The following is a 27,709-nucleotide window of genomic DNA, read 5'->3' on the forward strand; positions in this document are numbered from 1 at the left end:
ATAGATGCATTTCTCTCTACATTCCTCCAATACGGACATGTATGAGTGCATTAAATCTACCTGGATAATCCCAATAATCTCTCCATTTTAATGTTCTTAATTTATCACATATACCACATCTCTTCTATCATATAATGTATTCCCATGTTCCAAGGATTAGGATGTAGACATGTTGGGCCAGAGGAGGTCGTCATTTATGTACCACACATCTGAACTTTCCTTTTTAAAAGTAAACTTTCATTGAAATAAAACGTACATTCACAGTGCACACATTTTAGGTGCACAACGTAGGAGTTATCAAAAATAGAACAACACTCATATACCAAATGCCCAGATCAAGAAACAGACAATTGCCAGTACCGCAGAACCTCCCCTTATGCTGCCTCCCAGTTACTATTCATTTCCCCTGCTATACCAGGTTAACCTCTCTATCTTAATGTCATAGATTAGAACTGCTTTGTTATGAAATTTATGGAAATGAAATTACAAGAAATCTAGACTCTATGTCCAGCTTATTTTTTTCTCTCTAATGGCACTTATTTATTTAGTTGTATATAAGATGTATAACATGATATTTTGATATACATAGTGAAATGTGTTTGGCTTCTTTTACCCAACATTATGTTTGTTAGTTTTATCCATGGTGTTATTTGTAGTTGTCTTTTTTTAATCTCATCGTTGTATGGTATTTCATTGTACCACATGCCACAACCTATTTATTCAGAGGTTGATAGATATTTGGCTGTTTATGAATAGTGCTGCTATGAACTTCCTTGCTCATGCCTTTTGGTAAACATATGTACTCATTTCTGCTGAGTATATACTTAGAAGTAGAATTGTTGGACCATTTAGTATCCATATGTTCAGCTTTAAAAGATGCAGCCAAATAGCTTTCCCAACTGGTTGCTGAAATTTACACTCCCACCAGTAGCAGTATGAGTGTTCTTGTTGCACCATATCTTTGCCAGAGCTTGGTATTGTCTGCCTTTTTTTATTTGAGTTCTTCTCATGGATGTGTATTGGTGATTTTAATTTGCATTTCACTGGAGACTAATGTAGTTGAGTACTTTTCCATGTGTATATAGGCCATCTAGATATTCTCATACAAAATTTCCATTCAAGCCTGTTGAGTTGTCTGTCTTTTTAGTATTTGTGGATCTTATTTACATGTTTTAGAAATGAATCCTTTTTCAACTATATTTGTCACATATATCTTGTCCTACTCTGTAGTTACCTTTTCATTCTCTTGACTGTATCTGTCTTAAAAACTAAAGTTAGAAATAGGAGTTCCTAATTTTAACATAGGCCAGTTTTCCTCTTTCCCTATATTGTTTATGTCCTTTGTATATTCCTTAAAAATAATCTCTGCCTACCACTAAATCATTTTCCCTCTGACTTGTAATGCCATATGTGTCATATGTCAAGTTATATGCATAATTATGACATGACATGTTATATGCATGTCTAATGCATGGTTGGTTTCTAGACTTTTTCTTCAGTATTATCTGTTTCCCTGCGTCAATATTATCCTAATTAGTATTGCGTTGTATTAGAGTAAATACCTGCAACTTGTTTCAAGCTAATCTAGTTCTATGAGAAATCCTGTTGTGGTATCAATTAGAATTATTGAATTTGTAGCTTTCACTCCTCTTACCCCCCATTTATTCTTCCCAGAGGAGGAGAGAGTTCTGCTTCATAAATTTAGAAGCAGGAATTGGCGTGGGTAGTGCAGCCCTCCCTCTCCCCTTTGTTTGGGAGGCAGCAGCCTGCAGAAGCACACATTCTGCCCTGTGCATTGTTTTAGAGGGTCCCTCCCCAGTGGAAATGAGTGGGTTAGTCTGTTTAATTACAGTGGTAAGGACTAGCTTGTGGTTGCTGCATACCCTAAGCCGTGGTTTCTAATAGCTTTATCAATACCAAAATTCGTACTTTAATCTTCAGTCTTTCTGATTATTCTTTATGTATTGGTAAGGAACTTGGATTCCTAAAAGGAATTGGGCACCTAAAACCCAACATGGCACTTTGCATTTTATAGTGTAAATACATATTTACTTTTATCTTTTCGAGAAGACTACAGGGCCCTTGAAGCTGCTACTTCCATTTGTCACTGGTAAAGTGAGTTCTGTTTACTATTGAAAAGCAATATAATGTGATGGTTAAGAGCAAAGTTTTTTCTAGCTCTACCATTTACTAATCATATGGCCCTGGGCAATTTACTCTTCTGTCTCTGTTTCTATAAAATTTATTTGAAAAATGGGAATAATAACACTTACCTCAGAGTTATTGTAAGGAGTAAATAAACCAATACACATTAAAGTGATTTTAACAATGACTAGTGTCTGGGAAATTCTCAATAAATGGTAGCTGTTACTGTTGTTTCAGGCACATAGTGGGCATTCAATAAACACGTTAATCCCAGTGGATTAAATTGAATTGAGGTGGTTAAGCTCCCATGGCTCTACTCTGTGCTTACAAACTCTCATTTGGTTTGCAGGCTCATGTTTCCTGTTCCTGGCTTCCTTTTTGTAGATACCCAGATTTTATAGAGGTGTAGCTTTCAAGATTCCAGTGACCCACACACTTACTTACTAATTACATTACTGCCATTTCATTATACCTGCAGTTTTGTGGGAGAAATATTATTAAATTATTTGTGAAGCAAAGAAGAAATGTATCATTTAGTCTTCAGATCTCTTTGATATATAGGAGATTATTGGCAGTAGGGTGCTTTGGTTTTGCTTTATATTGTTAAATAGAATTTTAGGGCTGGCAGCCTTTATGAGATCATTCAGTACTGTCTGAAGGCCATAATGCTTAAATAACCTATTGATCTATGACAAGGTTCGAACTTCATTCAGCACTCTTCCTCACTCTTTGGTTATTCTGGTAAGGAATGTTTTCAGTTACACATCACTGAAAAACGATTGATAGTGGCTTAAACAAGTCAGAATTTATTTTTCTTATATAGTTAGCTGCTTGGAGGTAGACATTTATTGATTTTGGTTCAGTAGCTTAGTGATATTACAGCTCTAGGCTGGCTTTCCTATATCTTTTTGGTCATTCTGATGTGGTGGCTTGATCTCATGGTGGCTATAGTGGCTCCTAGCATCATATTCCTGCCACGTTCACAGGCAGGAACTCTTCTCATGCCACTCTCTTACCAGGACAAAAGAAAATCTTTCCTGGAAGCTTATTGGCAGAACTAGGTCCCTTACTCATCCTTAATTGCAAGATGCTAAGAGCAAATTCTATGGTGGGAGGGAAGCAAAGAAGAAGAGGGTTGGAAATGGCACTTGGGTAGCCTGCAACAGTGCCAGTCACAAATGTTATATCTCTGTTCAATATTTACTTTTCTAGCACTTTGATGGTATAACTTCTAAGATAAAAGTCATTCACATATTATATACTATATTTCAGAGTTATTTCTTTTGTGTCTGCTACAATTAGCAATCTGAAAAAAAAAGAGTACCTTTATCTTTATCCAATCTGTGTGGTTTCAAAATATTAATATAACTTTTTTTGTACATTTTAATTTCCATCAAGTTATAGGTATCTTAAAGAGTTACTGACAAAATGTATTTCTTAACAGGATAAGAACTCATTCTACATTAACTGAAAATATGCTTTCTCATAAATTACAATTTGATGGTAGGATCATATCACGGTAATTGTGATTTTATTAAAATTTTTAATCCTATGATTACAAAAACATATTCTCTTTTGAATAGAAATAACAGTAATGAGATTAGATAAGTTTGTGTCATTTAAAAATATGTGAATTTAGAACAGACATTTTAATGTAATATCTAGTAATCTGTTATAAAAAGTAGGAAATATGAATCTGTAGGAAAAACATTCTAATTAAAAGTTATCTTTGAAGAGAATTTAAATGTTTTTTAACAAGTAACTTAGCAGTGAATTTTTAAGAGTTATATTACTACCAGAGTATTGTAAACTGAAAACTAATGTTTTATAAGCTGCTTTATTTAATTTTATCTTAATGATTTAACAGATTATCGATAGATGCAGTGACAAGGAAAATAATTCTTAAATCTATTATTTCAGTCTTATAATCTTCCAGTAATACATAATTCTACTTGATGTTCTCTCTATATTACTAGTAAAATGTGTATTTTAAATTATCTTTTTTTAAGTGATTTTAAAGCTTTCTATGACAATAAAAGATAATAAATTTGTATCTATGTGTGCCTTCTTACAAGCTCAACACTTTTTTTTTTGTCTTTTTTTTTTTTTTCCTTTTTGTGGAGAACGCGGTCTCGCTGTATTACCCAGGCAGGTCTCGAACTCCTGGGCTCAAGCTATCCTCCCGCCTCTGCCTCCCTGAGAGCTGGGATTACAGGCGTGAGCCACCGCGCCCGGCACAAGCTCAACACTTTTAAAGATAATTCACTTTGGCCGGGCGCGGTGGCTCACGCCTGTAATCCCAGCACTTTGGGAGGCCGAGAGGGGCGGATCACGAGGTCAGGAGATTGAGACCATCCTGGCTAATACGGTGAAACCCTGTCTCTACTTAAAAATACAAAAAACTAGCCGGGCGACGAGGCGGGCGTCTGTAGTCCCAGCTACTTGGGAGGCTGAGGCAGGAGAATGGCGTAAACCCGGGAGGCGGAGCTTGCAGTGAGCTGAGATCCGGCCACTGCACTCCAGCCTGGGTGGCAGAGCAAGACTCCGTCTCAAAAAAAAAAAAAAAAAAAAGATAATTCACTTTATCTTAAAAGTCTATGTTGAATTAATAATTTACATTGTAAATATATCCACTTTTCATGTCAGTGTAATTTTTTTTTCTGCATTCAAATCTAACTTTTAGTAGACATTTCAGCAAGCTGTGTTTTTATGTTTTCCCTACAGTTTCCCATAACCTTCACTCATTGCCACATACATAAGAGAGTTAGCTCTCCCTCTTGAGATGCACACTTTTTTTAGTTAATTAATCTAAAAATTATTCTATTTGAAGATATTTGATATCATTCTATTTTTTCCAGTAATGGACGTGATGCTTGCAGAGAGCTGATTGGGTTCTTTTTCACTCATGACCAATCCCTTACAATTTATGAATATCGACAATTTGGGAAAAATAGGTATGCCATAAAACATTGTTAGAATTCTGGAGATGATCACTTCTGAGAGAAACTAAATAACTTTCCATTTTTTTTTTCATTTACTTTCTAGAACAATTGTGCTTCCTTTTATTCAAAAAAGCATTTATAGTCATCAGTGTGGACGAAGAAAAGGAAAACAGTACCGACTTGGTGATTTTTATGTTGTAAGTTGTGTGTGTGTGTGCACACATTTAATACCAGATGGTGGATTTTGTGGTGTCCTATGGAGGTAGAGGAGCAGGGCTTCTAGTCTTCAATTTATTTCCTCTCCTCCGTCCTGAACAGGGTCATTTATGTGGGCTAATGGTTGATGTTTTCCCAGGAACTTCTGCTTCCCAGCCCCAAATCACAAGAATGAATACAAGCATAGCATTTATTTTCTGTAACACCCCCCTTCCCATTCCACAATGTGGGTTGTCTCCAGATGAAGTTGTATCTTCATATTTTGAAAGGTTCTTCAAAGCTGTGTCATTGGCTAAGTGGCTATCTCAATAGCACCAGGAGATATTCTTTACCTAAAGTAGGTTTATCCTCTGAGGATGGACAGTTTCCTCCATGTGAAGGGGTATGGGCCTCTGGAGCTATCACTTTTCTGACAGATAGCCTATCTTCCTTGTGATTTTCCCACTTCAGGAAATTCCTGGCATTTGGTATGTCACAAGGATTCCCTAGAATGGGTGGAGCATAGATAGTGTTACAGTTTGCGTGGTGCTCTAAAATTTTAAATCGTATTTACACTTTATATCTTGATTAAAATACAGCACTATCCACAGTGATCATTCAGGTAATATATGTTTCTATCCTAAGATCTATAGATGGAGCAGTAAGTTAGACTCATTCCCTGCTTTTGTGGAGCTGACAGTCTAATTGGAGACACAGATAGATGGGGGGCCAGATAGGAGGGTCAATGTGGGCCAGATAGGAGGGGTGACGGCCCAGTTTTGTGGAATCAAAGGAGGCTCCCTAGAGAAAGTGCCATCTACCCTTGACTAGGAGTTAGCAAGGCTGGGATAAGGGGATAGGTGAGGGTGGGGAAAAGCTTCCAGGTGGAGAAGACAGCTTGTGCTAAGAACAAAAAGGAAGAGAGCACATGACTTACTTGGAGAACTGGAAGTAGTTCAGTCTGGTTGGAGGAGAGTTCAAGGTGGAGGCTGGCAAGAGATGAGTCAGAGCTTATTAAAAAGCAGCCTATGTTAAAGAGTTGTCTAACATGTATTGGAGAGTCACTGGAAGAGAAGATGTGAATGGAGTGGGAGAAGGTGGCATGATCAGATTTGTGATTTTGAAAGATCTGTCTGGCTACAATGTGGGGAAGGAATTGAAGACTAGATACACAAGGGCAGGATGGGATTGAATTATATTAATCAAGGAGAGGGATTATGGAAACCTGAATAAGCAAGTGACTCTGGCTATGAAGCTAATTAGACAAATAAAAGTTATTTGATAGGTAGAGCCAGTACAATTTGGTACCCAGTTAAGGAAGAAGTATGGGTTGAGGAAAAATTTTACATCTTACACTTAAATACACTATACACTATACATATGGCACTGAAGCCTGCCTCTTGAGATCTAGAGAAAATCAGCTCTGACTCCCATTTCACAACCTGCAGAAGAATATTTAATGCATATTCCAAGTTTAAAGTTTGAGTTTATGTCTCCAAAAATTTAGTGTAGTTTATGATTTATTCTCACTATCCTTATTCCATATTTCTTTGAAGTAGATGTGGAACTCTGTTCTTTTTTATGATTTCCAAGAAAGAAAGAAAGAAAGAGAAAGAAAGAGAGAGAGAGAGAGAGAGAGAGAGAGAGAGAGAGAGAGAGAGAGAGAGAAAGAGAGAAAGAAAGAAAGAAAGAAAGAAAGAAAGAAAGAAAGAGAGAGAAAGGAAAGAAATTCAGCCAGCTATATATAAACCACATATATGATGCTTTGTGTGTGTAGCAGACATTTTGAAGGGGATATCAAAAGATGTTCACATTGTAGCATTGTAAGCAATTTACAATTTATTATTAGACATCCCTACTGTTAAAAATACATCCCTTGAATATTTCCCATGGTAAAAGCACTCTTCTCCATTTTTCTAACTCTTCCACCTCTTGTTTCTCCCCACCAATCTTCTATTGTTTTATGTGGAAATATTCAACCCTATCCCTCTTTTTTTTTTTTGGTGGGAGTATTCTGTTCCAAATATGGCTGTGGAACTTGTCTTTTCATGTCTATATGCCTCATTAAGTCTTTTTCTAAACACTCCATAAAAGAAATTTTGGTGCCAGTTTTTAAGATAATACATGAATGTGCACATGTGCCCACAGATGCGCCTGCATAAAGGTGTACCCACATATGTATTCACTCATATGCATGCATATATGCACTGACGTAGGCTGTTCCCTTAGGCACACATATAAGTATACACACATATGCTTCTATGCATAACACTGTTACACAGATCACCTATTCTTAATTGCTTAACATAATAATTATTTACAGGAGACTCTGAATCTTCTCATCCTCAATCTTACCCTCACTCAACTAAAAAGTCAATCTAAACTGCTATGTTCTACTAAGTTTCTGCCCAGATTATTATAATCTAAATCCAGGATAATATTTCACTTTATCACTCATAGTTCTCCATCTTCCAATCTGAATTGCAGATTCTTTGGTTCTTCCTTTATACATCTTTTCTATCTCTGGTAGTCTTTTCTTTATTTCTTTCAGGTTTTTGTTTTGTTTTGTTTTTCATGCTGTCAGAAGATCACTTATTTCTCTAAAGCCTTCCTAATTTCTGAGTGTTATTCTATTATGAAGATCTAAAAGATTAAAGACTGAAAGAGTCCAAATCTGAACATAGTATCTAATATAGCACTCCTGCCCTCCTCTGTTCTTTTAATGGGCTTAATTTTTCTTCATAGTCCTGACCATATAGTATGTATGTATATTTTTATCTATTCATTATTTTCTCTGACATGATGCTATAACCCCTTGAAGGTAAGGACTTACCTATCATGACCACTACCATGTTCCTAGCAACTGGAATAGTGACAAGTACTTAGTAGACACTGAATACATATGTATTTAATGAATGGATTTAAATGTGATAAGTTGCTACTTGCGCAAGTGCCTAAACCACTCTTATTCCTGAAGGGATATTTTTAATATCTCTATTTTTGTATTAAAAACATGAAGACAAAGCAAACATCATATGTGTCCAGATTTTTCGTCAGTGAAGACTGGATGAAAGACTAAATAAGTGCAAAAGGGTGATGTTGGATATACACTAATTTCCATCATGCTGACAGCTATGGTGGTGCAGCATCTTGCTAGCCGGTTTCCCAAAAGGCTTTATTTGCCAAATGCTGGGGAGGTGAAATATTTGCCCAACAGAAAAAACAAACAAAAAAACAAAGAAAACCCACAAAGCTTTAAATTTGAAGTATAGGTTAATTTTGCCAAGTTTTGTAGTCAAATATGTTTAAATTTTTAACTAAAAAATTGAGAATTCTTTTTTCAGTTTTCATCTTACCTTTGGTTGTTGTTGTTCTTTCTAAATTGAGACACGGTCTCGCTATGTTATACAGGCTGGTCTTCACCTTCTTATAACTTGTCCACAGGCTGTTGTTTGTCCTTTGGTCCCATTCAGCAACCAAAGGGAATCATTTACAAACCACAATCTGATCTTCCAGGCCCATTCATTTACAACCTCCCCCATTTCCCTCTCCCCAATGAGGAGAATATTTAGTTTTCTTTCTTTTTTTCTGTTTCTTTTTCTTTTTCTTTCTTTTTTTTTTTTTTTTTTTTTTTTTTAGTATGGCTCCTATGCTTATGCACATTAGTAAATTTGTTATGCTTTTCTCTTGTAAACTTGTCTTTTGTTACAGGGATATGGGCAAAGAGCATTATGATGGGGAGGAAAGGGATCACCTCCTTCCTACCCCTAGACATACATATTTTTGGTATAAACAATAACTAGTTCTCAAGTAAGAAGACTTTACGGTACCATTTGTCACACATAATTTATCCTAGATTGACCTGGTAATTAGAGTGACTATCTGTATTAGCTAATTGGCTTTATCCAGGGGAAGAAAAAAACAAACTTTTCATATCTTTGTGACAGGAGGTGGTTTTGCACTTAGAGCAAGGTGCCTAAGGAAGTTAGGCTCCCACCCTCTCACAGAAACTGGGAGATAGCTGTGCTCTCTCCCTTGATGTTTACACTCAAAGAGTAGCTCACGGGTCCTTGAGAAAGCCTTATCTAGGTCATAAAACTGACAACAGGCTTATCTAATTTTCAGAAGTATTTGTATACATTTCAAAGAGAGGAGAAAGTACTGACATTATAATTACAAATTCTGTAAAGTAAATGTGCTGAGAAAATGGAGGGGAAGGACATCCTTCCCTTCTATTCAATACGCAGAATTAAGCCCCTATTTAAAATTTGTATTTGTTGGCCAGGTGCGGTAGCTCATGCCTGTAATCCCAGCACTTTGGGAGGCCCAGGTGAGTGGATCATGAGGTCAGGAGTTTGAGACCAGCCTGACCAACATGGTGAAACCCCGTCTCTGCTAAAAATACAAAATAAATAAATAAATAAAATAAAAATAAGCTGGACGTGGTGGCGGGTGCCTGTAATCTCAGCTACTCCGGAGGCTGAGGCAGGAGAATTGCTTGAACCCTGGAGTAGGAGGCTGCAGTGAGCAGAGATCGTGCCACTGCACTCCAGCCTGGGTGACAGTGCAAGACTCCGTCTCAAAAAAAAAAAAAAAGTTGTATTTGGTATTTGTCCTTGCACTGTTTATGTTTATTGGAGAAGCTTAGAAATTAAAATAATAATTTTATAGGTTTAGATTAAGATTTTTTGAGAGGAATTTTGTGACTGAAGTTTTGATGTTCTAATTAGGTTGAAATTAGATTTTATAGTTAGGAAACGTCTGTCATCAAAAGTCCAGCTGAAAGAGTATGAGAAATCTTCACAGTTCTTCAATTTGTGCTATATCATTCTGTGGGCCAATAGCTCTAGTTAGGGATGTCATAATTTCAATTAATTTATTTTTTCTTTTTTCCTCTCATTGTCATTAAAAAAACTGAGTTTATTATATTGCTGGCTTTTTTTATTCACATGGATTGTTAAATAGAAGACTGTTCTGAGATTGACAGAGATATTAGTTTCTTTATCTGTATAATTTCTCCAAATACATATAAGCATTCTCCGAATTTACTTTTTTACCATTATTAAAGTATATCATGTCACATTAATCAAAATCAATTATTTTAAATTGATGTTAGTTATATTTTATTTCTTACATACTTTCTAGCTTCATTCGTCTGTTCATTTCTTTAGGGTGCAACCTTGACATTTTTGAGTTCTGATGCCAGCCTTCCAGAAAGCATGAAAGAAAACACGTTTTTTAAACTCCGAATCACATATATTGATCAAATAGCTTTGGATTCTCTCAAGTAAGTTAAATATGCATTTGGCATTTTGAAGCAGGTGAAAACACTATTTTTAAATTATCTTAAAATGACATTCTACTGCAAGGTATTTATAACTTCGTTAAGGTTTATATTTTTAAAAAACAAGCACAGCTACATGTGTCTATTTTATGTACTATCTTGTACTCAAATACACTTCATGTGTGGGAACAGTTATAATCAATCAAATATTTTAAAATATTCATTTTTATGTTAAAGATACCTTATTAATATGCCTTTGCTATAACACTTTTATTTTACCAAATATTACCAAAAGGAATACTTTTTTTTAAAAAGGGTATCAATACAATATTGTAACAATTTTTTTCACATTGTTATGATGATGACTTTTTTAGTATCTAAAAAAGTCTCAGGGTCCCATATGCTTACAGTAATTTATTGATTGATAAAGTACATAGTAAAAATTAGTTCTATACATTAAACATTGCTTTTAAAATGTTTTTTTAAGTAACAGGAATATATACATGTGATTTTAAAAACATATATAATTCCCGTGATTTTATATATGTATGTTAGAGGCTATATCCTACAAAGTGGCTCTAAGAAGTCTGTGTTCATCATTTACTATATTGCTAAAAATGAACGCATTTGAGGGGGCTTTTAAAATAACATTTTTTCATCTTATGCTTTGCAAGGTAAAATTGCTTTTAAATTTAATAGTTGTAATTAAATATTTAAAACATTAAAATTGTTACAAAAATGAATGTTGGCCAGGTACAGTGGCTCACTCCTGTAATCCCAGCACTTTGGGAGGCCAAGGTGGGCGGATCACAAGGTCAAGAGTTGCAGATCAGCCTGGCCAATATGGTGAAACCTCGTCTCTACCAAAAAATACAAAAATCAGCTGGGCATGGTGACAGGCGCCTGTAGTCCCAGCTACTCAGAAGGCTAAGGTGGGAGAATCTCTTGAACCTGGGAGGCGGAGGTTGCAGTGAGCCCAGATCACGCCACTGCACTCCAGCCTGGGTGACAGAGCGAAACTGCGTCTCAAAAAACAAACAAAGCAAAAACCAAGAATGTTTACAAATAGTCCTTGTAAGATTTTAAGGATTTTAGCTCTCAATTTAATCTTCTTGGGCATCAAAGCAGAAGGCAGAGTTGAGACTTGATTAAATTCTAAGCACTCTTCCAAGTGTGAGAGTTTCTTTGAGTCTGGAGCAGGGAAGAGCTTAGAGTTTTATACTCAAGATTGTAAAATAGAATATATATATATATATATTTCATCCCTGTGAACATGTCAATTGCAGAACTGCTTCTATGGAACAGGAGGATGATATAATCATTCAAGAAACCAATGATAGGCTGGTCTTTAAGGCAATTCAAGGTATGTGTTCTTACTATACTCTCAAGTACTTTGAATTTTCGATCCTTTTTTTTATAATCAGTAAAACAACATTTTTCCAGGTATTTCTCAGTGGCACTTGATTTATATTTACCCTTTGCTTATTTAAAAAAGTATACATACATACTTTCATTGTTTAGGATTTCTAAACGTTTTAAGATTTTTCTTACTTTAATGGTCCCAACTAGTATTATATGAATTATAAAACTCAGTGTTTTAGAAATTACTAGATAATATGGGTTTTACTCATAAGCTGAATGAAATGTAAAAGTAATTTTTGTAATATAATACTTATCTTATGTATTACATAGTATCCTGAAGAGGTCTGTGATGTCCTAGTGTAAAAGAAAAAATGGAAGATTGGGAGCCAGATTCATGTTTGGACTCTGTTGTTCAAGACACACATGACTTTGGAGAAATCCCTTGCATCTCTTTCTTCATCTCTAAAACAGGGATGATAATACTTCTCTTATTAAATTTCCAGGGTTGTTGTGGGTGATAAATTAGATATATTTCAGTTTTGGATACTAAAACATTTTCCAAATTTTGGAAGATGCAGTATAGTAGACTCGATTAGACAGTTACTCTGTTGGATCTCATATTCCAAAATGGAGAAAGGTATTAAACAAGCAATCACAGAAGTTAACATGTAATTTATGATTTTTTTTTTTTTTTTTTTTTTGAGAGAGAGCCTTGCTCCTTTGCCTGGGCTGGAGTGCAGCGGCACAGTCACAGCTCACTGCTCCTCAGATTCCTGGTTTCAAGTGACCCTCCTTGCCTCAGCTTCCTGAGTAGCCAGGACTACAGGTGCATGCCACCACACCTGGCTAAATTTTTTTTTTCTTTCTGTTTTTGTAGAGACAGGGTCTTGCTATGTTCTCCAGGGTAGTCTGGAACTTCTGGGCTCAAGTGATCTTCCCATCTCAGCCTCACAAAGTGCTGGGATTATAGTCATGAACCATCACACTTGACCTAATGTATAAATTTTCATGAATCCTGATTTATCTTTTAAAGATAAGGCGCTCACGGTAAGAAGGCAAGAAACAGATTTGAGAAGTTTTGTTTGGACTCTCAAATGTTCTTGATGCCAAAGTTTGTAAACAGTTTTCTCTATTATATCATAGTCAATACACTATTTGTCACAATTGAACTTAGTGACATTTGTTTTTTTTCTCTCATGTATTATATCTAATAACTGCTTTAGTAAAGTTACCAATCTATTCTTAAGTAAATATGGTACAAAGCGCATTAAGTGAAATAACAGCTACAAGGAGAATGACAGGGATCTAAGCAAATAACCTCTTATGAAATATGTAAGTGTAGGATAGAATTCAAAAGCCTTGATGCTATTTTATATACAAGTTACAATTTGAAGATTTCAAACTTTTTTTAAAATGTTGAACTGATAATTTGTGAATTACTTACCTGTCATCAATTTTGTTTCAGTTGATAAAAACTAAGAAAAGGAAAACAGATTAAAGATATGGGGGTGGTTAAAGAGGTTGTCTACGCAACAAAATCTAAGATGTTATTTGTAATATTTAGGTTATTCTGTTGGTGATAAAGTGAAACTGTATTTTTCTGTTTTAAAAATATAACACTTCCACCACACAGTGGTGCTATTGTTCTGGCATATTTACATGTGATTTTATATTTAATCCTCTTGATTAAAAACATCCTATTTTCCAGAGTCTTTTGTCTTACATTTGATTTGTTTGAATATTCTCGAATTCCTTATTTCAGTTACATCAACTTTATTTTTCTTATGAAAGATAACTGTGGCTTTATACATTTATGCATAGGAACAATTTGTTTTCATCTCTCTTGTTGAACAGATGTGCTAAAAGAAAAACTACATAAAAGAGGTGTTCGTATTTTGACTGGATTGGGAAAATACTTTCAACAGTTGGACAAGGAAGGAAATGGACTTTTAGATAAGGCAGATTTTAAGCAAGCTCTAAAAGTGTTTCACTTAGAAGTGTCTGAAAAGGTATGTGCCGCAGAAAATTCTCTGCAGCAGATAATATGTTATTCTTAGGTGGCATTATTCACTGTTCTACTGAAATTTTAGTTTTCATTTATTTTCTCCTTCTCTATGCCCTGTTATCAGTCAGTGTTAAGCTATCAGGTGACAAGCCCTGTTGGTTTTTAAAGTTTAAATATTGTTCCATCCTATATTTATAAAGAGCTTAATAACCAGGCATTGTGCTAAGCTCTGAGATAATACTCTATACTCTTGAGATCACCATAATTGGAGGAAAATGAACGTAAAACAAAATATGTATTCAATGGAGAATGTTTTTGGAACACATGGGATAGATACCTGATTCCAAGACAGGTTCTGGGGAAGGAGAGCAAAGATCATGGAAGGATGCCTGGAGGATACAACTAAGCTGAGTTTTGAAGGTTGAGGAAGAATTAACCAGACAAGGGAGAAAGAGGAGTGTGAATCAGACAATGTGTATTTTAAGAAAAGGAGACACATATGTGAAAGCTTGGAGGGGAAGGGAGTGTGGCCTGTTTCTGACACTGCAGATGATTAATAATCTTCACACATACTGTTCCCTCCACCGTGAATAATCTACTAGATCTTTGCTTGCTGGGTTTTCTTAGCATTCAGGCCACAGCTTTCTCTGTCAAGAGCATTACCCTGACACTTCTGTCTAAAAGCACTCCCATTTGATCTTTGGTCCTTTCTATAACAATTTCTCGTTTTATTATCATTTTTTTTCATGCCATTTTGTAAGTATTTTCTGGCTCTGCCTGCAAGTAAATCATTAAGTCTCATCAGGGTGGGGACCAGAGTGTTTTTGTGTTCCTGCTCTTTTTCTAACATCTGAAATAGAACCCAGCATATGGAAAGTTAAGCAGATAATGCATTAGTTTGAATGGATAAATTTATGGAAGGAAGGAAAAGAGAAGAATGGAGAGAAACGTCTGGTACATTAAAGTCTTGCACGTCATGCTAAGAAGACTGGATTTTATTCTAAAAGCATATGAATCACATTTGTCTCAAGGATATCAGATAACGGATCTCTTGCACTGTTCTCTTTTGCTTCAAATGATCTTGTCACAAGATGTGTATTTTGTAGAAAGAATACTGTAAATTGAACTTAGGACACTTAGGTTCAAGTTCTGGCTTTACTATTTGAACTGTATGATCTTGGACCAGTCTTTTAACTTTTTTGATTGGGGGGCTCTGCCTGAGTAATCCAAAGGTAATTGTTATTGTTAGAGTTGCTTGGAAGCTCAAATGAGAAAATTACGTGGGAATCTGCCATATCAGCTGTACAATTCTGTGCTAATATCATGTTTCCTAACGTTGTTCTGACATACCCATCTTTTTGGTTTTTATGATGTTTAATCTTTTGCCCACCTAGTGATACATACTAGGGATCATCTAACTTCCCCTCTTCCTTTTGTAGATTAAAACAACAACAACAACAACAACAACAACAACAACAACAACAATAATAAAGCAGCAATAGGAAATTAGAAAACCTTAATGTCTTTGTTACAATCACATGAGTGAGAATGGAAAAATCACACAAACTATGTTTCCTCTGCTTTCACACAGCAATAATCAACACAGAATGCTTCTGCAACCAAATGCATATGGGGGTTCCACACATACCAAACAGTTGAAACCCAGTGGACAGCCTCTAATTCAATTCAATTCTGACATTATCTACCTAGAGATAGACTCAGATCCCACAGGGTGAGATCTCAGTTCTACAAGACAACCCCTGCCCCCAACACACTCTGCATAGGGCACCAGTCACAGGTTTGGGTCCCTGGAACTTGTGGTCAACTAATTTCAAGTTTAGGGTTTCTACGACCCACTCCTTGGGTTCAATTAATTTGCTGGAGCAGCTCACAAAACTCAGGAAAACTTATATTTACCTGTTTATTCTCATGGATATTACAAAGGATACAGATGAAGAGATGAATAGGGCAAGGTATGGGGGAAGGAGTGCAGAACTTTCATACCCTCCCTGGGTGCCACCCTCCAGGAAGCTCCACAACCTTAGCTACCCAGAAACTCCCTGAACCCTGTCCTCTTGACTTTTCTATGGAGACTACACTGGATAGACATGACTGATATATGGACAACTGTGTAGAAATGTGATTGGACAAAAGTGTATGACCTAATACTGATAGACTGAAGAAGGAAACCCAGTAAGGAATGCCTGTTCAGACTCTTCTTGGCCTCTGTGCAGCATTCCTTCCTCCATGGTGGGAGCAGGACCCCTTCTGAAATGGGAGTCTTATGGCCTACAATTAGACAAGGTAGGTCAGAGAATTTTTTATGGCCAGCTCCAACACAGAAAGGCAGGAGATGATTCCTGCCTTGAAGAGGGAAAAGAGCAGGTGAAAGAAGGGCAGGAGAAGGTCAGAGAGGGAGAGAGAGAGATTCCATTTTCTGAGGCCTAAAGTGCCCTAACATTATAATAAAAGATTGTAACAAGAACAAGGAAGGGCAATGGGAATTATGAACTGGGCCTATGGATGAAAACATATATATAATATATATGTATATATTTGTGTGTTTGTGTGTGTGTGCTTGCATGTGTGTGTATGTGCTTATGTGTGTGTGTATGTGTTTATAAAATAACACACAAGTAATTAATAGCGGATGTAGGACTAGAACCCAGTTAATATGTTCCCATCTAGTACTTTTTCTGTATCATAACAATACTTCCCTTTTTGATTAATTTGCTAAATTGTTATGATTAGGTCTAGGAACAAAAACTATAGTAATTATATAAGACTTCTAACATAGAGGGAACATATTATGAAAATATGAGCACGCGTCCTCCTTTTCTCATATATTTTAATAATATTTTATATTTTTTCTGTAATATCACTGTAAACTTATCATGCAATGATAAGCACATACAAACAGCTCGAGAAGAAGAACTTAAGAATCACTAACCTAGGTCTAATTTTGAAACTAGAGAATGTTTGTGGGAAGGCATAGTAAGCCATTCTCCCTGATTTGAGATTTAAAAAAATTGACATGTACCCTAAAAAGCCTAATTTATATAGAGATATTATCAGTGATTTCCTTCAGCTTTTTTTCAGTGTAATTATTTTCCATTGTGTACCATATCTTTGAAAGAAAGAGTATATATATATATGTATATCTCTTAAGTATATATAAATATAAATATGTATTTCTTGTTGACGATTATGTTAAATTACTCAATTCTTGAAAATTATTTCTTTTAAGCTTTAAGAAGTATCTTTCAATTCTAGTAATCCATGAATTGGATGAGCAAATTGGTCTTCTCCTGTGCATATTACTCATGATTTTAAAGGTCAAGCTCATCTTCAGTTTAAATGCACAGACGCTTAAAGTCTGCATAATGTGCAGTACGTTATGATAGACAAAGATGTATGGAGTTGTTGAGAACTGAGGGAAGGCAGGCATCTTTAGATTGTTTTTCTAGTTAAAGTTTTCTTTGAAAACAAAAGGAGGGAGTGGAAGATGATATTTTTTGAGTACCTATTGTTTGCTAAGCACCTTGTTAGGTATTTCATCTACATTCACATTTAAAGCTAACAGCTTGATTAAAACATTGAAAAAATATATTTACTTGAATTTGAGAAAATGATGCTGTAATTTCATTGTTGTCAAGGAAAACTGTGTTAGAACTTTCTATTAAATAGTGCATTTGCTGAAGAAGTAAATGGTAATGTAATGGTAAAGTGAATAAACTGGCATAAGGGACTTATTCAAAATTATACCTTCCAGTATAAATTATAGAATGATATTAGAGTCATTCAAATTTATATTTTCAAGCATGAAGACTAGCAGAAATATAATTAGTGGTTATAATGCCATTGGAAGCACTCCAGGACCGAATGTGACTTTTGAATTAACACAGATATAATACATTAAAAATATTTAAATGTTTAAAATTGAGTAAATGGTAACCACACATACACAGACACACACAGATATCTATATATCTCTATGTAGATAGATGTATAGTTATAGAAATAAAGTTGAAAAGATAAATTTGTTTCCAGAGCATGGGGAGGGGGGTTGGTATACAAGGAAAATGGAAAATTGGTAAAGGTACAAGTTTTCATTACACAATGGATTAAGTTCTGGTTGATCTATTGCACAGCATGGTAACTACAATTTATAATAATGTATACTTCAAAATACCTAAAAGGGAGGATTTTAAATGTTCTCATCACAAAGAAATGATAAATATTTAAGATGATAGATGTGACTGTATTCTACAATATACACATGTATTGAAATACATGTATTGAAATATCATATTGTACCCTATAACTATATACAATTATTTGTCCATCAAAAATAAAACTTAAAAAAGATAAATTTGTGAGCTATTGCCACTCCTAAATGGCTCCTAACTTTACAGAACCGTTCACCATAGGTTCTTGTAAATCATGTTTTTAGTGGCTTTGATTGGATTTTTATGTAACTTCCTCAATTTTCTTATTAAATGAGTTATCATATCTAGGACTACAGAAGATGTAACAAAACACAACTAAGATGATTTTGTTGTGACAGTATATAACTTAAAATTGCAACAGTTATCTCTGATTATTTCTAGGATTTTGAGTCTGCATGGCTAATTCTGGATGATAATGGCAATGGCAAGGTTGATTACGGAGAATTCAAACGTGGTATTATTGGTGAAATGAATGAATATAGAAAATCATATGTTCGAAAGGTAACTTTGTTAAGTAATCTTTCAAATTGTTATTTTTAATAGATTGTTAGGTTCGGTATTTTAAAACTTTAATGAATTACCATTTAAAATGTTTTAAATCTATTTACTTGTAACATATGTTGGATTGAGTAAAACAGAAAACAAGTCCATATGCATACAAATCGACCCAGAATGAAGCAAAATAACTTGTGTATATATTTTAGATAAATACTATGAGGGAAAAATAAAATTTGAAATCAAATTTTGGTTAACAAATTACTAGCTCCATAAGTTGTTGCCTCCATAAATTACTAGCTATGTGAATATATGTACTATAAAATATTCCTAAGCCTCAGTTTCCTTTCTCATAGAATTGGTGTAAAGATTGAATAAGATAATGCATATACAATTCTTAGCATTGTGGCTGTTCCAGCGTCAATAGTCCAGACGTTTTGTTTTAGGATGATGACTAAAGAATGTTTCTCTGGTCTTTAGAATATGCATGATAAATATTAACTTGTAAATTAAAATAATCATGTTAAATTGGAATTATAAACAGGAGTACTGACTTTAATAGGAAGCTACGTATTACTTGAGTTTTGGTAGCTATTTTTTGGAGCATACTTTTGAGCAATGTAATTAGCTTTTTTTCTTTTGTATATGTACTTAATATTGAAACAAAGCTATTCAATATAATGTAAATAATTATATAAATCTCAAATACAGAAGTTAGTCTTTACTGGGCAAGAGACACAGTAAAAACCTTAAATTAGACAAATTCACCACATAATATTTATAAATGTGTACTTATTCATACTTTCCATGGCTTTCCTGGTGATAGGTTTGAGAATCTGGAATCGAAATTGGAGACTTGTGTCTTCCATAAATCTTGGTAATGGGAACAGAGGGCAAGAGAAGTGTTATGCAGTTCTGTATTAGTTTGCTTGGGCTGCCGTCACAAAATACCGCAGACTAGGTGACTGAAATAACAGAAATTTATTGTCTCATAGCTCTGGAGGTTAGAAGTTCCCAAACAAGGTGTCAGCAGGTTTGATTTCTTCTGAGGCCTCTCTCCTTGGCTTGCAGATGGCTGCCTGTTCTCTGTGTCCTCACATGGTCTTCCCTTTGTCTGTGTTGTGTCCTACTGTCTTTTATTTATTTATTTTTTTGAGATGGAGTCTTGCTCTGTTGCCCAGGCTGGAGGGCAGTGGTGTGATCTTTGTTCACTGCAACCTCCCCCTTCTGGGTTCAAGCGATTCTCCTGTCTCAGCCTCCCAAGTAGCTGGGATTACAGGCATGTGCCACCATGCTTGGCTACTTTTTGTATTTTTAGTGGAGACAGGGTTTCACCATGTTGGCCAAGCTGGTCTTGAACTCCTGACCTCAGGTGATCCACCCACGTCAGCCTCCCAAAGTGCTGGGATTACAGGCGTGAGCCACCGTGCCTGGCCCTACTGCCTTCTTATAAGGAGACACCAGTCATATTGGATAAGGGGCCACCCTGATGATTTCATTTTAACTTAATTATCCCTTCAAAGGCCCTACCTTCAAATACAGTCATATTCTGAGCTGCTGGGATTAGGTTCAACATATGAATTTTGGAGGAACACAAGTCAGTCTACAACAGCTTCCATATTTCTGTGAATGCAATATTGTGAATAACCAGACTTGATTCTAGTTTTGACCCCATTGCAAATGTAGAATGTTGCTTTGGGTAGCTTTTGTCTTTCTAAGTAGTGAATACTCTTCCAATGAAATATTTCATGATATCTTATGATACTCAGAGCTACACTGAATTAGAGGAACAGTAACACAACTACATTTTAAAAAGTGTATTAAATTTCAAGAAATAGAGTGACATAACTCATTTAAAAAGTATTTCACTTTTTCATTGATTTTAGGGAGGAAATATTTGCAAATTCACTTCTTGAGTTAAAATGTTCGTCTTGGCAATCTCTTTTGGCCATTTATATGAATCCTAGAGCTGGAAGTTACCTGAGAGGTCTTTTACCCATCTCTTCAGTTTTCAGGGGAGAGAGGTCATGGAAATAGAGGTCAGGTTACTTTCTCAAGGTCAGGATGCTAGAAAGTGGTAGAACTTTCTAATTGAGTACAGATTTCCTAATATCTTGCTTCACTATCTTTTTCTCTTGTATTTATAACAGTTCTTTCATATATCACTATAGTACTTTTAAAATGCCGTCTTTATAGTTCAGAAATAACCTACTATAAAATAGAAAATTAGATTCCTATGTCTAATAATTTTACTTAAAAAATAACATTTGTCAGGCTGGGCATGGTGGCTCGCGCCTGTAATCCCAGCACTTTGGGAGGCCGAGGCAGGTGGATCACCTGAGGTTAGGAATTCGAGATCAGCCTGACTAACATGGCGAAACCCTGTCTCTATTAAAATACCAAAAATAGCTGGGCCTGGTGGCAGGTGCCTGTAGTCCCAGCTACTCACTTGGTAGGCTGAGGGAGGAGAATTGCTTGAACCTGGGAGGAGGAGATTGCACTGAGCTGAGATCACATCTTACACTCCAGCCTGGGTGACAGAGCGAGACTCTGTCTCAAAACAAAACAACCAACTAACAAACTAATAATAATAACATTTGTCTATTAGGCCTTTATGAAACTGGATTTCAACAAAACTGGCAGCGTGCCTATTATAAACATAAGAAAATGTTACTGTGCAAAGAAGCATTCTCAAGTGATTTCAGGTAATTATTCGGAGTTAAAATGCATTGGACTTTGAAAATGTTACTTAAAGATAATATCTTTATATTAATTTAAACCTTAGATTGAGGCATTGGGGGGGAAATAAACTATTTTTTTGAACCAGAAACTTAAAAACTATTTGCCTTTCTTCATTTAATAGTTCTTAGGTCTATTGCCTGTACTCATTTATTTGATATTTATTATCAATACAGAACTCATTTCCTATTTAGGAGATAGTAAGGGATTTAAGTTAAAAAGAATGAAATAGCTTTAGAAAATAGATAAATACATATGCAGGTTCTCAGAGTTATTTCTACTATATCTTCTTATATAGTTATCCAAACTTAGGATTTAAGCGAAATGAAGGAGTGTCTTTCTCTAGGGATGGAACTATACATAGAAAGAACATACATGTATCTATCAAAATTTGAGGATATTGTAAATTCCATAAAGTAACTCTAGAGATTCATATCCTACTGTATTTTTTCTAACTTTTTTACATAATTGTTTTATAAGTGCATCCTTTTTATAAAGAAAGCATTTGACCACAACTCTCCTCTTTACATTTCCTTCCATAGAAGTCAAAATTATCATTTAGCATATATATTTCAGCTAATACATTATGAATTTTACTTATTCTATGAATTTTCATGGCTATGTGCATACTATAAATATTTAATACTTTTTGAAGTTTTTTTGACATGAAAGGTACAGTGAAGATAATGTTATATAATTTGCTTTTTACACTCACCAGTATGTTTTGGAGTTCCTTATGTGTTAGTCTACATTGAGCCTTGTTATTTTTTATCTTGCAGTATACTATTCTTTTTATAAATCAATATACTATAATTTACCTAGCCATTGTTTTATTGTTAGATTTTAAGTTCTAATTATTGATCAACAACTAATGAAGCAATAAATGCGCTTATTTGTGACTCTTCAGGCCTGTTTTCTGCTGCTTCCCTGGAGTGATATTAATACCTAGAATTACTGGGATGTCTGCATTTAAAATTTTAAGTGATACTTCCAAATGACATTGTAAAATGACTATACTAGATTATATAGCCATTTGTTGAAGAGTTCTTTTCCTCCACAACTTTGCCAAAAACTTTCACTTTGCAATCTGATAGGTGAAAAAAAATCCATTTTACTTGGAGTTCCTTCATTACTAGGGAGGTTAAACATGTATTTGTACATTTATTGATTGTCCATCTTTAAGGAATATTTATTGACCATATTTTATAATAATTTCTTTTCAACTTGTAACTTTAATTCTGTACTGCTAAATACTATAGAATACTATTATTTTTAGAATTTTATTCCTTACTGTTAAAAGAGAAACACTGTAATTACTTTGGTTTCTTATCATCATTAACTCTTATATATGGTTAATTTGTCACTTTTAATTATGAAATGAAAAACGTGAGATTAGGTTATGAAGATTAAAGCTAATCATCACTGGATTCCAAATTTCTAATTACCTATTTCTGGTTGAAATAGTTTAATTTGCTTATTCATGACATTAAATAAATTACAGCTACTCTAAGAGAATTTCTAGTGTATATTTAATTGGTGCTAGTGTATTTTTTTCCTTTAAACACATGTCATTGTCTGTTTCTTTCTCTTAGTCATACTAAATATAAGAACGAAATAGTTTAACACCATGTATTTTTTCTCTTTCTCTTTTCTCATCTAATAATATTAATTAGGTTGCTAAAATAGCTTCAGGTTTATTATGTTTCATGGAATTTTTGATGAGGGTTTTATTTTTGTTGTTGTTGGGAAAGCCTTTCTTCGTTTCAGAAATTCCATAATTCGTCTTTGCGTTCACATTAAGAATGACAACAGGTAAGCTAAATATTCCTAAATAGAAGAAAACTTGTCACTGTATTTCAAAGAAGAAAAAAAGTACCCCTATTATTGTTTATTATTGCAAATTATGATCTATTCATATGCCCACCTCTGGGATATAGTTTGTTCACAGTTTACAATTAATTTCAAGGTAAGGCTCTTATACCACATACAATTTAATTTTAACTATAGAAAATATTCCTTCTTAAATTGGCTTAAGTAATATATTAGAAAAAAGTATTTTAAGGTTTAATATAAATGGGATATCCCAAATATATTTCTGTGTAATAGTTTTAGAAATACAACATTTGTTGCTGTAAATATTTTCTAGTCTCCGAGAGGACTGAAAAAAATTTAGTTATAGGTGATAGGAGGTAGATATTTCCTGGGTGAGGCATATAAAGGAGGTATGAAATTCTTCACTATTTGAAATATAAATCAGAGTGAAAAATATTTCCTCAGAAAAAAACTGTGTTAAAACTCCTCTGTTCGAAAGTATGGATGGTAAACAAAGAGGGAAATTTCTACCAAAATTTATGTTTTTATATAGATTGGATCTTGATTAATTTTTACCCTTGACTAACATTCAATTAAAACTTCATTTTATTATTTTATATTACCATCTCTATGTAGCATCATTATTCAGTCTTTTTTTTTTTTTATTTTTTATTTTATTATACTTTAAGTTCTAGGGTACATGTGCATGACGTTTCTATCATGTATAACTCCCCAATGCAATCCCTCCCTCCTCCCCCCTCCCCATGATAGGCCCCAGTGTGTGATGTTCCCCTTCCCCAGTCCAAGTGATCTCATTGTTCAGTTCCCACCTATGAGTGAGAACATGCGGTGTTTGGTTTTCTCTTCTTGTGATAGTTTGCTAAGAATGATGGTTTCCAGCTGCATCCATGTCCCTACAAAGGACACAAACTCATCCTTTTTGATGGCTGCATAGTATTCCATGGTGTATATGTGCCACATTTTCTTAATCCAGTCTGTCACAGATGGACATTTGGGTTGATTCCAAGTCTTTGCTATTGTGAATAGTGCCACAATAAACATACGTGTGCATGTGTCTTTGTAGTAGAGTAATTTATAATCCTTTGGGTATATACCCAGTAGTGGGATGGCTGGGTCATAGCTAATATCATACTGAATGGGCAAAAACTGGAAAAATTCCCTTTGAAAACTGGCACAAGACAGGGATGCCCTCTCTCACCACTCCTATTCAACATAGTGTTGGAAGTTCTGGCTAGGGCAATCAGGCAAGAGAAAGAAATCAAGGATATCCAGTTAGGAAAAGAAGAAGTCAAATTGTCCCTGTTTGCAGATGACATGATTGTATATTTAGAAAACCCCATTGTCTCAGCCCATTATTCAGTCTTTTTACATTCAACTTGTATTTTATAGAATAATCACTTTTTCTCTATTTCTTGTGTATGTTTTTAAAAGAAAGCAAACTTCTTAATATTCAAAGTAGATTTCATTCCTTTAGTTTGGCAGACACTTTGCAATGCATTATTGTCTATGTCCATTAAAGAACCTCTGGTTTGAGGGAAAAAAATTAACTCTCACCTTAATTTTGTCCACCCCATTAGACAAACTGTTTGAGTGGTATTCCCATCTAAGCCTGTTATTTAAAACATATCCTGACTTTAAAACGTTTTAGATTCCAAGTCTTTGCTATTGTGAATAGTGCTGCAGTAAACATATGTGTGCATGTGTCTTTATAGCAGCAGGATTTATAATCCTTTGGGTATATACCCAGTAATCAGATGGCTAGGTCAAATGGTGTTTCTAGTTCTAGATCCTTGAGGAATCGCCACACTGTGTTCGACAATGGTTGAACTAGTTTACAGTCCCACCAGCAGTGTAAAAGTGTTCCTATTTCTCCACATCCTCTCCAGCACCTGTTGTCTTCTGACTTTTTAATGATTGTCATTCTAACTGGTGTGAGATGGTATCTCATTGTGGTTTTGATTTGCATTTCTCTGATGGTGAATGATGAATCCAAATGTCCATCAGTGACAGACTGGATTAAGAAAATATGGCACATATACACCATGGAATACTATGCAGCCATAAAAAAGGATGAGTCCGTGTCCTTTGTAGGGACATGGATGCAGCTGGAAACCCTCATTCTCAGCAAACTATTGCAAGAACAGAAAACCAAACACCACATGTTCTCACTCATAGGTGAGAATTGAACAATGAGATCACTTGGACACAGGAAGGGGAACATCACACACCTGGGCCTATTGTGGGGAGGGAGGAGGGAGGAGAAGGGAAGGATAGCATTAGGAGATACACCTAATGTAAATGACGAGTTAATGGGTGCCACACACCAACATGGCACATGTATACATATGTAACAAACCTGCACGTTGTGCACATGTACCCTAGAACTTAAAGTATAATAAAAAACAACAACAACAAAAAAACGTTTTAGAGGGTCACATAGAAGTGTTTTGACCCTTTTTATGCTATTGTATATAGGCCTCTGTTTATTCTCTTTTCAGTGTTATCTGACCAGTCACTATAGCTTCCTTTCATCTTTCAATTCCTCTGTTCTTTTTAAAATTTTATGATAAAAAAAATTGTATTCTATGCTAGGATCCTGGAGATAAATCAGTACAGGAGAGCAGGGGGCAGGGAAGGAGTGGCAAATTGAATGAGATGAAATAATTCCAGTTCATGTGTAAATAAATTGGCTGGTAGTTTGACAAAAGATTTCAAATTGTTGCATGTATTTCATAAGATGATTAAGTATTCCTTTATCATCATCAGTCATTTCACTGAAGTTTTCAGGAAACTGTTTCATACTCAGTACTATTTTACAGGCCATTCAACAGAGGAAGAAATTAAATCATCCTTTCTAAAAACATTAAAAGTTGCCTGCAGCAAGTCTGATGAAGTTTCATATGGTGAATTTGAAGATTACTATGAAGGTTTAAGTATAGAAATAATAGATGATGAAGATTTTGTTACCATCTTGCGTACTCCATGGGGGATTTAGTCTTTAACAATACATATATCATCAGCACTAAGCATTTTATTGGAGAGATGATTTCAATGTAAAGGATGATCAAACACTGGAATATATTTTCCTAGGACTTCCTTTATTCTATTTTTTTGTTTGTTTGTTTTTCGTTGAGTATGGAAAGAACTATCCAGAAAGATAGATGTAGGGGCATGTGAGTGTTTGTGCATGTGTATGCCTGCTCACATGTCCATACATTTGTAAAGATGTCTTTTTGGTTTATTACTTATCTTGCATATATTTTAGAGGTCATTTTTTATTAACTTCAATAGGAAAGTGATATCTGCATCAAACAATATGGCAGCATGTATTTATTAACCAAGTTTCCTGTCCTTTCACATTGTTTTTAGCTATCTCTTCCTCAGAATATATTTGCCACCATTGTCAATTTGATAAATTAGAATTGGGCCTAAAGCCAGTGAAATAATTCAACGTGTTTTTAACATATGAAAATATTAAAGGATATGCAAGAGAAATGTTTCAAGCAGTGTGATTATAGATGTTTTCTGTATATAGAATATTTAGAATGATGGAGGTTTACCCCTATGATGCTCATTTAAATACTGACTTGTCTTGTAAATCTTTGTCTTCTAAATTATGTACTGTTGTTGGTTAAATAGAGCACAATGTAGTTATTCTAATGATCAGTTGTATTTGTTCTTTTATTCTGTTTTTTAACAGCATCCTTTTTACCAGCATACAATTGTTATTTAGCTAGAAACAATACAATATGAAAGGGAAATGTTCTTTATTAAGATTAATACATTATCTTATTAAACAAAGATCCTAAAAGTGTATTGTTGCAAATGTGAATCTAAGGAATAGTTCAGTAATTATTGCCTAAAATGTGAAAGCATATTTTGTATCCTAAAATGAATGTATGATATTCTAAACATCTCTTTTTGTATAACAAACAATTGAAATATTTCCTTCTAAATATATGTTATTTAATAGTTACATGTATTGTAGTCATTCTTTCTAAATTCTTTGCTAGTCATTTCTTCCTGGGAATACAGAGAAAAGAGACAACTTTATGAGTTGTTTCCAACTTCATAATTTTAAATTTTCTATGTTAATGTAACATAAATTAGAAAAAATAAGTGATTCAAAAATGAAAATATTTACTTTGTAGAATATGACTTTAGACATCACTGTATCCATCTATACTTGGCAGCAACGTGAGAACTGTGATACATGTGAACCCAACAATTCAAAGTTACACTTTTCTTTTTTTTTTTTTTTTTTTTTTGAGGCGGAGTCTCGCTCTGTCGCCCAGGCTGGAGTGCAGTGGCCGGATCTCAGCTCACTGCAAGCTCCGCCTCCCGGGTTTACGCCATTCTCCTGCCTCAGCCTCCCCAGTAGCTGGGACTACAGGCGCCCGCCATCTCGCCCGGCTAGTTTTTTTTTTTTGTATTTTTAGTAGAGACGGGGTTTCACCGTGTTAGCCAGGATGGTCTCGAT

General features: G+C 34.8%; 1 protein-coding gene across 2 annotated transcripts in view; it reads left to right on the top strand.

The window, feature by feature from the left end:
- Window positions 1-27,042, top strand: part of CAPS2 (calcyphosine 2) — a 57,284-nt gene extending 30,242 nt beyond the window's left edge. For both annotated transcript variants that reach the window (XM_033221239.1, XM_033221240.1), the window contains 9 exons: window positions 3,590-3,664; window positions 5,004-5,099; window positions 5,191-5,284; window positions 10,454-10,569; window positions 11,853-11,929; window positions 13,783-13,937; window positions 18,544-18,663; window positions 21,266-21,362; window positions 26,049-27,042. In XM_033221239.1, coding sequence (XP_033077130.1) covers window positions 3,590-3,664; window positions 5,004-5,099; window positions 5,191-5,284; window positions 10,454-10,569; window positions 11,853-11,929; window positions 13,783-13,937; window positions 18,544-18,663; window positions 21,266-21,362; window positions 26,049-26,224 — 1,006 coding nt within the window. In that variant the 3' untranslated portion in view covers window positions 26,225-27,042. The remainder of the gene's footprint in view (window positions 1-3,589; window positions 3,665-5,003; window positions 5,100-5,190; window positions 5,285-10,453; window positions 10,570-11,852; window positions 11,930-13,782; window positions 13,938-18,543; window positions 18,664-21,265; window positions 21,363-26,048) is intronic.
- Window positions 27,043-27,709: the final 667 nt, after the last annotated feature.

The sequence above is a fragment of the Trachypithecus francoisi genome, unplaced genomic scaffold (genome assembly GCF_009764315.1).
Source record: "Trachypithecus francoisi isolate TF-2019V2 unplaced genomic scaffold, Tfra_2.0 Lachesis_group11, whole genome shotgun sequence".
Classification (NCBI taxonomy): Eukaryota; Metazoa; Chordata; class Mammalia; order Primates; family Cercopithecidae; genus Trachypithecus; species Trachypithecus francoisi.